This window comes from Nicotiana attenuata, unplaced genomic scaffold, assembly GCF_001879085.1.
Source record: "Nicotiana attenuata strain UT unplaced genomic scaffold, NIATTr2, whole genome shotgun sequence".
Taxonomy (NCBI): Eukaryota; Viridiplantae; Streptophyta; class Magnoliopsida; order Solanales; family Solanaceae; genus Nicotiana; species Nicotiana attenuata.
This window is the reverse complement of record NW_017672098.1, coordinates 47,341-57,872: the sequence shown is the minus strand read 5'-3', so window position 1 is coordinate 57,872 and position 10,532 is coordinate 47,341. Positions and strand designations below refer to the sequence as shown.

The 10,532-nt window shown below is 36.7% G+C and overlaps 2 protein-coding genes across 2 annotated transcripts; one reads left to right on the top strand and one right to left on the bottom strand.

Annotated features, from left to right (window-relative positions):
- The first annotated feature begins 423 nt into the window (after positions 1-423).
- LOC109211807 (pentatricopeptide repeat-containing protein At1g14470) lies at positions 424-3,120 on the top strand. Its single transcript, XM_019375386.1, has one exon. The coding sequence runs from the start codon at positions 478-480 to the stop codon at positions 2,752-2,754; it is 2,277 nt and encodes a 758-aa protein (XP_019230931.1). The 5' UTR covers positions 424-477; the 3' UTR covers positions 2,755-3,120.
- A 125-nt stretch (positions 3,121-3,245) lies between these two features.
- LOC109211805 (PHD finger protein Alfin1-like) lies at positions 3,246-8,442 on the bottom strand. The gene is made up of 5 exons (XM_019375383.1): positions 7,879-8,442; positions 7,712-7,744; positions 5,904-6,132; positions 3,808-3,928; positions 3,246-3,723 (listed from the first exon to the last, which is right to left on the bottom strand). The coding sequence occupies exons 1-5, from the start codon at positions 7,964-7,966 to the stop codon at positions 3,445-3,447; spliced, it is 750 nt and encodes a 249-aa protein (XP_019230928.1). The 5' UTR covers positions 7,967-8,442; the 3' UTR covers positions 3,246-3,444.
- Positions 8,443-10,532: the final 2,090 nt, after the last annotated feature.

Here is a 10,532-nt window from a genome sequence, read left to right as displayed (position 1 = left end):
ACAGAAGAAATTAAGTAATGTAAAAGCAAGGAAAACAATAACAGCAAAATAGTAGAGCAACCAAAATATAAGCAACGCCAGGTAGTAATAGACTTTTAAAAATATGAAAATACTAAAATAACGCTACTACTACTGGAATGAAAGGAAAACGTTTAACTGCATACTGGCCTTCTAAGAGCCCGTTTCGATGGGCTTGTTTTTCACTTTAAGCCCAAATAGCTTTTAAGCTATAAGTTAGGAATTCTAGTTTTTAGCTTTTGGCTTGTTTTTATCATTTTGGCTTAAAAATAAGTGATTAAAAGTACTTTTTTACTTTATCCAAACACTACAAAATGACTTAAAAGCTATTTTGGCTTAAAAGAACTTAAAACAAGCCAATCCAAACCGACCGCAAGACAAAGTAGTGTAAGGTGTAGGGAACAGTTAAGTTAGTTGACAATAAAAAGTCCAACGTTGGCACTGAAACAATGTAATGTAATGTCACACTTGAACACGGCAGCACTAAAAGCGACCAAACTAAACCACTTGAAACAGCTCCATGCACGGCTCTTTCAAAACTCCCTTTACTCCGACAACTACTGGGTGGCGCAGCTCATCAATCTCTGCACGCGCCTCCACGCTCCACCCACATACGTTCGCCGAGTTTTCGACTCGGTCGACCAACCCAATGTCTTCGTTTTCACCAACATTCTCAAGTTCTACTCCCAATTGGGTGCCCACGCTGAGGTACTCTATCTGTTTGACAAAATGCAGAAATGCAATGTAACCCCTGATGCGTTTGTATATCCCATTCTCATCAAAGCAGCTGGAAAATGCGGCGTTGTGTTCCATGCTCATTGTATTAAAATGGGTCATGATTGGGATAGGTTCATTCGCAACGCGATTATGGATATGTATGGAAAATTCGGGCCTTTGGAGATGGCTCGGGAACTGTTTGATGAAATGACCGAGAGAGCTGTTGCAGATTGGAATGCTTTGATTTCAGGGTGTTGGAATTGGGGGAATGAAGCTGAAGCGAGGAGTTTGTTTGATTTGATGCCTGGGAAGAATGTGGTTACTTGGACTGCAATGGTTACTGGGTATTCGAGGAGGAAAGATTTGAGGAATGCTCGAAGGTACTTCGATCAAATGCCGGAGAGAAATGTTGTGTCGTGGAATGCAATGCTGACGGGGTATGCTCAAAATGGGTCAGTTGAAGAGGTTATAAGGTTGTTTAATGAGATGGTGAGTTGTGGGGTTGGCCCTGATGAAACTACATGGGTTACTGTCATCTCTTCTTGTTCTTCGCTTGGTGATTCTAGCCTCGCTGAGGAACTTGTCAAGATGATAAATGAGAAGGGTGTTCGCTTAAACTGTTTTGCAAAGACTGCGCTACTTGACATGTATGCTAAGTGTGGGAGCCTTGCCATGGCTAGGAAGATCTTTGATGAATTAGGTACATATAAGAACGTAGTTACATGGAATGCAATGATTTCGGCGTATGCAAGAGTTGGTGATTTGGCTTCTGCAAGAGAACTCTTTGATAAGATGCCTGGTAAGAATGTCATCTCTTGGAATTCAATTATAGCTGGTTATGCTCAAAATGGACAATCAAAAGTGGCTATTGACCTTTTCAAAGATATGATAGCAAAAGATGTGTTGCCAGATGAAGTCACCATGGTTAGTGTGATCTCTGCCTGCGGTCACCTTGGGGCTTTAGAATTTGGCAATTGGGCAGTGAATTTCCTGGAAAAGCATCAAATCAAGTTGAGCATTTCAGGGTACAATGCTCTAATTTTCATGTACTCCAAGTGTGGAAGTATGAAAGATGCGAAGAAAGTATTTCAATCAATGGAAAGCAAAGATGTAGTTTCCTATAACACATTGATTACAGGTTTTGCAGCTTATGGCAATGGGATTGAGGTTGTTGATCTGTTGTGCAAGATGAAGAAAGGAAACATTGAACCAGATCGAATAACATATATTGGAGTACTAACAGCTTGCAGTCATGGTGGACTGCTAGAAGAAGGTCGAAGGATATTTAACTCAATCAAAGATCCAGACTCTGATCATTATGCGTGCATGGTTGATTTATTAGGTAGAAACGGTAAACTAGAGGAAGCAAAATGTTTGATAGAAAGTATGCCAACTCGTCCACATGCAGGTGTATATGGGTCCCTTTTACATGCTAGTCGAGTTCACAAAAGGATAGACCTTGGAGAATTTGCTGCTAAAAAGCTCTTTGAAATAGAACCAGAAAATTCAGGTAATTATGTTTTGCTTTCGAACATATATGCCTCAGTAAGAAGATGGGAAGATGTAGACAGGGTGAGAGGGTTGATGAAAATTGGAGGAGTAATGAAGACAACTGGATGGAGTTGGATTGAACACGAGGGTGAGATGCACAAGTTTATAGTGGGTGATAGGTCACACGAGCAATCAGCAGATATTTATAGAGTGCTGGCTGAAACAGAAAAGAAGATGAGGCTAGCTGGATACATGGCTGATAAGAGCTGTGTTTTAAGAGACGTTGAAGAAGAAGAGATGGAGGAGATGGTAGGGACCCATAGCGAGAAGTTGGCTGTGGCTTTTGCACTTCTTGTTACTGAACCATGTTCGGTCATAAGGGTGGTGAAGAACCTCAGGATATGTAGGGATTGCCACACAGCAATCAAAATCATTTCAAAGTTGGAGGGGAGGGAGATTATTGTAAGGGATAATAATCGATTCCACTGCTTCAGTAAAGGGGAGTGTTCTTGTAAAGACTATTGGTAGTCATGCCATTCTGTGTACCAAACTACAATATCTGATGTTCGGCTCGCAGATAAGCATATTTACTAGTTACAGAAAAATAGTTGGGCCAGTTTGGCTAGTGCCATTTGCTGGATCTTTACAGCTTGTCGGAATTAAGGCTTTAAGACTGCTGATGACAGCTCTGTTTGGCTGGTTACTTTGTTCTACCAGCAATATTTATGTTGTGTGGGATAGAAATACACTTGGACATCACAGTTGACCATAGAGAAATGGTTCAGCCAAAGGTTATTGCTTGCTCTGATTCTATTATGAGTTGGAAGAGTTAAAGGACGGTGATTGTTCCACCAGCAATTGAATTCATTTCAATTTCACATAATAACAAGTTTAAGCCGGTTGTTGTTCCCCTATTTAAATTAAGACGCGCAAAAGTTTCTAAATTTCTCATACTACCGCAGCGTAGTATTAAAATTAGCCATTAAAGTAAAAGAAAAAGATGAAAATGGACACACAGAAGAGGGTAACAGGCACAAATTTTAATTATCTAAAACGCAATTCAAAAGCAAGATAAACAGAAAGCAAATATTTATGAAATGGACATCCGATCAGCAAACATTTAACTTTGACACAGATGACACTTCAATAACTGAGCTAAAAGTTCTAGACCTTCCAGCATAACAAATTAATTGATGCTGCTCTTAAAGTTAACACAATTTAAACTCTAGCTCTCTTGCTACTGCAACTAGGACACTTATACTGCTTGATATGCTCAGCTTTTGCTGGAGTAATCTTCACACATTTGCCATGGAACCATCTCTCGCAAATATCACAGCAAATCCAGAATTCATCAGTGGCGTAATTATCACCACAAGCTCCACAGAGAGTTGCCCCTTGTTCATCTTCTTCTTCTTCTTCTTCCTCCTCCCCACTTTCATCCTCCATTTTAGGTGGAGATATCTTTACTGCCTTGGGTTGGGGGTCTGGCTGTCGAGACTGGAAACCAAAGATGATAGCAAAAATCATATTATGAGAGGGAAGAAAATATAATTATATATGTTAGGTCATGTATATGAGAACCTTTCCACTTGATTTGCTTTTGCTGCTATTATTGTGAGCAGCATCATGTGCCTGCTTAGCAGCTCCGGTTACAACCTCAAATACTGTTGGCAGATCATTTATCATTTGGAAAAGCCTCTTCCTGTATACATAATTTCCAGAATAAAACAATTATCCTCTCTAAATTAATATCAGATAACCATTTAACCAATGGAAGCCACATCTATGAGATTGGACTAGCTAGGCAAACTATGGCACTTGACAAATATAAACCAAATTCAACTTAACATTTATGGACATAGAACACATGATTATGGAACCCCATGCGATGCAGCCAGTTTCCCAGTATAAAATCCAGCTTATAAGGATTTCTTTCATAGTTTTGTGTTCCAAGAGATTCTCTAACCTACACGAATAAAGAGTAGAAAAGAAAAGAAGGGGGGGGGGGGGGGGATGCTACACAAAAAGTTGCTCCATGTGTTATACAGCACTTGTGCCATCCTGACATGTTAGACATCCTTCGGTTGCTCAAGTGATCACTAACTTATCCAATGATGCTACAGCCTAATAGCTGATGGTGAACCTCTCAAGATGTCAGACCTCCTTTGGTTCACCCCACTGAGCACTATTTTATTCGATGAACATCCAAAAACACCAGCAGAAGGTAAACATCTCAACATGTCAGGCATCCTTAGTTTCAGTAATCAAACACTATCTTATCCAATGATGCCACAAACCAATGCGACTAAGTGAATGAATTTGCTTTTATTTAAAAACTAGCACCTAATAACCTTCCCCAGAATAGAGAAAGGACCAAGGGCATTGCAAATCTATAATCGTTCCCTTTTTTAAATAAGGAAATTGTAAAGAAATTCTATAACCATAAACTAAAAAAGGAAGATGTTTGAAATCTCATCACACCAAGAATATCATTGCAACAAGTCATCAATGTGCCCACCAAGACAAGGAAAAAACAATTCTTTTCATGATAAAGAGAATATAAAACACCATCAACTTTGGTTAAAGGTGGACTCCTATATTGGCCAAATAATCTAACTGATAGTATTTCTTCATCCTAGAGTTTCTAACTTGGTTAGTAATTACAGCTAAGACTTTTACTTTAGAGTGTTACTGTTTTAAACTCAATATATTTGCACCTTCTTGGCGCTTCTGTGAAAATATATTTAAAATGAAAAAAAAGTTTTTAAACTCAATACCATCAACTGACCACAACTCTGTCTATGTGAGACTTGCAAAGCATAGCTGGCCCTATGCCGATAAAGGAGAAGGGTTGTGGTAGATAAATGGCAAGCGTAAGATCGTCTAACTATGATGAATTCCAAATACTGAATCTTGGAGAGTGCAAAGCGGATAAAATGAAGCAGACATAATTTGTTTGGGATAAGGCCTAGTTCCTTGATCAGTTGACTGTTGGGTCAACCTCAGTGAGAAACAGCAAACAGGTCAAGCACTATGTGGTAAGACTTAAGAGAGAGGACAACAAAAAGGAATACATATACCAATTTCTTCATCAGCGATTGAAGGGTAGAAAAGGGAGCTCCAACTGTCTGGGTTAGAAAAGGGAAAAAAGAGAATTCCATAACATGATTCTTGATTAAATTTCTTCTGTGATTTTTCATGGAACAATGATGTCTCACCTATGAAACACACACAAAAAAAAAGAACGGACAGCAAGCACTTAAGCTTTTCTCCCTAAGATCGTATCAGCGGAGCACACAAGTTCTGGATGCACCAATTGCCTGCGGAGGTGAGTTTTAAGCAGCATGACGGAAATTAGTATGTGAAAGAAGTAGCTCAACTTATGCCACCACAGCCACCCCCGAAAAGATAAAAAGAGTTATAGACAAGCAAAGACCACCCGAAAGACACTGCAATGACAGAGTTTAGAAGGGAGCGCAGAAAATCCACACAATTTAATTGGACGCCAGCACATGGCACAACAGTTATTTACATTTGCCAAAAGGTAGCCCCAGCCCCCAATGTCTTCATCAAACAGGATAAACATAAATATGCAAATGAAATACAACAGATAGGAGCAAGGTGGCAAAACAGTAAAAGAAGATGGTGAAATCTAAAGGTAACAGACGTTATAATACCTTTCACTCTTGCCGAACCCAAACCGTGCACCAAAGTAGAACGCAACAGAAAGCAACCATGAATCACTGTGAACAGCAACAAGTGATAACCAGTCTTTCTCTTGCATTCCATCACGTGCAAAATTTATGCCTAATGCTGGCTCCGGAAGTTCTGGAGGCACCTCCTCCACAGGGAGGTTTACTTCCCATGTTTCACTAGGAAGCCCATAGAGACACAAGTTCTCCTTTTCTGAAAGTAAAAACATGTGTTAAGTTCAGAAAAGGTTATAAACACTTCATAAAGACATCAATGATCTGCATAAGTAGTCTAAATAAACCAACAATTGAACAACACCCAGTGAGGGGAACACCCAACAAGCTCAAAACAAGGGAAAAGAGAGGGTACACTGTGAAGTGAGGGGGAGGGGAATGATGCGACAACACAACAGAAAAATCTATTTTCCTGACAACTTCCAAGTAGCAATTCCACGAAGTCCTTAAATAAATACACTGTCATAAAGACTGACACAACTTTTTGATATAGTAGCCGATTGATACACTTCGTCATGAAGGTCATAATCAGAATTTCTGTTAATGGGAAAAAAACAATAACAACAACGAAATAAAGAATTTGAATGAGTTCTTCAAATAGAGTTATTTACAGACACTATAATAGATATAAACATGTTAGACACTGCATCAAAGAAAGAAGTCAAACATTCGGGATAAAGCTATGTTATGTTTCACTATTATATCAAATATTTCAAAAACAATTCATGAATAATGGAAAAAAAGGGAAAAAAGAACTTGTCCAGAGAGGGAAAAAAAAGAAGACGAGAACATTTATTAATCACAATGTGAGAATATACTATCATCACACATTAACCACAAACTTCAGCCATTTTAATTAAACTGCCTCAAGACACCTTAAGTATCTATACACCAAATGCATCTACATCAAAGTGCTTTCAACACTGCAATCATATTTTTCTACCCTCATAAGTATACCAGTTGATACAATCAGGAAAAATCTGACATTTCTTTCTAATGCAACAGACATCGAAACAGGCCTATTCACCCATAGTAAACAAGATTAACGGTTGTTAGACTTTTACATCAATGTGATAGAGAAATGATGATCACTGCCACATAAAAGAAGTTTTACAGCTCTTCTTCCTTGAGAGTTGATAACAGTCATCAAGATTACAATGAAAACACTTCTTTTACAATGAAAACACTTCTGACATTGACACTCTTGCTAAACGACATAAAATTCTAAGTAATGATCTCATTGATACAACTTATTTTGGAATACAGTTTAAGATCATGACAATTTTGTCATAAATGCAGAAGAACTACTCTTTCAAATGAAGACGACAATTAACTACTCGTTAAAGATTTGATCTTTCCAGTCCTGCATAACAGCCAAAGAACACATCAAATGCCACAATGATGCAAACAGAGAGAAAGCTCTAACCACGTGTTTTAGTCCACCCTACGGGGCAACAACATTAAAAATTACAAAACTGATACAGTAAAACGACAAGAAGCAAATTTATAAAAATCTGATATATTAACAGTCACAAAGTCCTAATCAAGTGTCTTAATCACTCTATGGACGAATACGATTTACAATAAAGTAGAAACATGAAACAACATAAATTTATAAGAATTAGGAATACAAAGAAAACAATCCCAGAAATTAAAAGCTACAAGAAATATACTGCATTCAGAAATACAACTCAAGCTCAATTATCCAAAAAGAACCAAATGTACACATACAGATGGACCACAATAATCCAATCAAAAACTGAGAAGCGAAAACTCACCAGGATCACACTGCTGATAAAACTTCTCAACATCTGCAATAATTAATTAAAAAAATCAAAAAATTATAATTAGCAAAACCAACAAAATTCAGCAACACCCAGAAAGTGCTTATGCTAAAAAACACATAAAAGTGCATGAGAAAAAAAAAGGAAACAAATTTACAAACCTGCGGTAAGTGCTTTAATTAAACCAGCTCTACGACCTTTGAAATCGTTGAATACTTCTTCTACAGTCCTAGGTACCGGATTTTCCATATTATCCTTTTCTTCACGCAATTTTTAACAAACCCACAAGCAAAAAATTGAGTCTTTGGAAAAACCAAGAATTGGGTAGAAGGGAATTAGGGTTTTGCGCTAAGAGCTAGGGTTTCCTCTTCATGTTTGCCCAAAATTTAAAATTGGCTTGCTATGTGCTGTGAAAATGAAGAAGATAAATAAAAGTTTAAATTTTTATGAGAAATTGTAAGAAGTAATAAGAAAAATTGTAAGAAATGGATATAAAAGAGAGAGAGAAGAATGAGAGGAAACAGCGGGAAGAAAAAGGAAAGTGTAGGGTGGTGGGGGAGAGGGTTTTAGCAGCTGCCTTTTTTTTTTTGTTTTTTTTGAGGGTCAGCGCTATTTTAGTAAAATAAATACGTAGTATATTTTTTGGTTTTAAAAATTTTATTTTTTGGTGAAAACTCATTAGATCTATAGGGGTTTCTTTCTTGTTGGGAGAGATCAGAATTCAGAAATGTGATGCGAAATGTCTTTTTCTTTCTTGTTAAAAATTATAGCCTACTACTTGAGAATTTTTTATTCGTTAGGCCGAAGTTTTTGCCTTGGAGAACGAAAAGGGTTTCTCTATCTTTTTTTTCTTCTTGTTCTGAGGAAGAGGTGTTAAAAGAGAATGATAGTTGTGATTTGTGAGTTTTGAATTTGATATTGTTAAGCCGAGGGTCTATCGTAACAGTCTTTTAATATTTTAGAGTAAATCTACATATATGTTACTCTCTCTAAATTTTACTTAATTTGTTGTTGTTGCTATCATAGGTAACGGTAAGGATAACCCCGAAGGCCATGGAGGCCTGAATACAAGACAGTCTAGAAAATAGTCTTCTGTTTACACACTTTCGAAAATAGATTAAATGAGACGATTTTGGTCGATAAAGTAGGGGAATGTGAGTCTTGTTTGTCGTACTCGGAGGAATGATGGAGACTGATTTTTTTTCTTTTTCTTTTAGCTTGTAGTTGATTGATTGATCGACGAAAAAGATGAGCCAAAGAGAAAGAAGAAAGAGGCTCTAGAGTAAAAATTGAATTAAAACGCGATTGGTTATACGGGACAACTCCAACATGGAAATAAGCTGAATAGCTTTTTAATCGGCGCTAATTGTCATGTAGTAAAATTACTCTTTATTTTCTCGCATGGTTTCACCATTTCTATGTTTTCCTAAGAGCTCATTTTCTTGTAGGTTTGACTTCTTTTCTCTCCAAATTAAAAACTGTAAATATCAAATGAAAGCCAATAAACAAAAAGGCGTTTTCGAATTTGACCATTTCATCATCTTAGCAGTGGTAGTTGGTGTTAACTACTCAAGAAAAGAGAAGAATGCGTAGTATGTTTATTATTAAAGGAAACAATATATACTGCAGTTTTCATTGATACTGATCTCTTTTTATAAACTTGTTTCACTGCTCTGAACTCACATACTTTCTATAACAACCACTTCACAGAACCTGCCATTGGTTCGACTCAGCTTCAAGATCCCATAAAACCTGTAATGACATTGAATTGAAACTATTCAAAAGCAGTCTGAATTGGATTCCTGATATCTAATTGATTCAGATTACTCGATCACTTCTCTGCGCTATTAGTAGTGAGAATGCTCTCAAAAGTTCTGGTTTGAGAGCTTAGTAGTAGTAGTAGTTGTTGTTGTTAGAACAGTTGGTACTCATTTGATAGTATCACTTTTGTTGTGCTGTGAGCAAAATTAGAACAAGGAAGAAGCTGGTAAATAAACGGTTTAAGCAGTTGGGTATTTCAGTTGGATGGTTATTTGTCCCATATTCGGTTAATTTTGTTAGTGATTCCCTATTTTAGCTTTAGTTGTAAACTAGGCTACGTGATGCCTGGATGGGGTCTAATTATGATAAATTTCGAAAGATGTAAAAGAGTATTTGGACGTGTAGTTAGGTGCTGCATTTTAGTGCATTGAGATAATATATTTAAAGTTTTTTCCCATTAAACAAATTAGTATAGGTACTCGCCCGATGCGCGATCAATTTCAAGATTTTGCTTGTTATAAAATAATTTATATGTTATAATAATTAATATAGTACTTTTAAAAGACAAACCAATATAAATACTTAGTTCATTGTCTAAATTTGTTAACCATAATTTTTAGCATTATTTAATTAGTTACTATATTTATTTTACAAATTAATCAAAATCATAAATATACTCAAAAAATCTCTATCATCCTTTGTTATGCATTTTTTTACTATAATTTTGTCATGGAGCATGTATTGCCAAATTGGGTTTGAAAGTGAAGGGTTGGGTTTGGTTATGATTGCTTCTGATATTTGTTTCTTAGCCGATTCGCAAGAAAATTCATAACCTATGGCCCTCACAAATACTTTGATTAGATATTAGAATGAATATTCGTAGAAAGGCCTTAAGGTGCGTTTACAATACCATCGTGATTGTGTATACGTTCGCGTAACATAATTGCAATTCTAAAAAAAAAAACAATTCAGAGTATGCGTTCGCGCAATTTCGATCAACTTTCCTTAATAATAAAATTGTTGTTAATGTACCACTAATTTAATTTAGTTCATA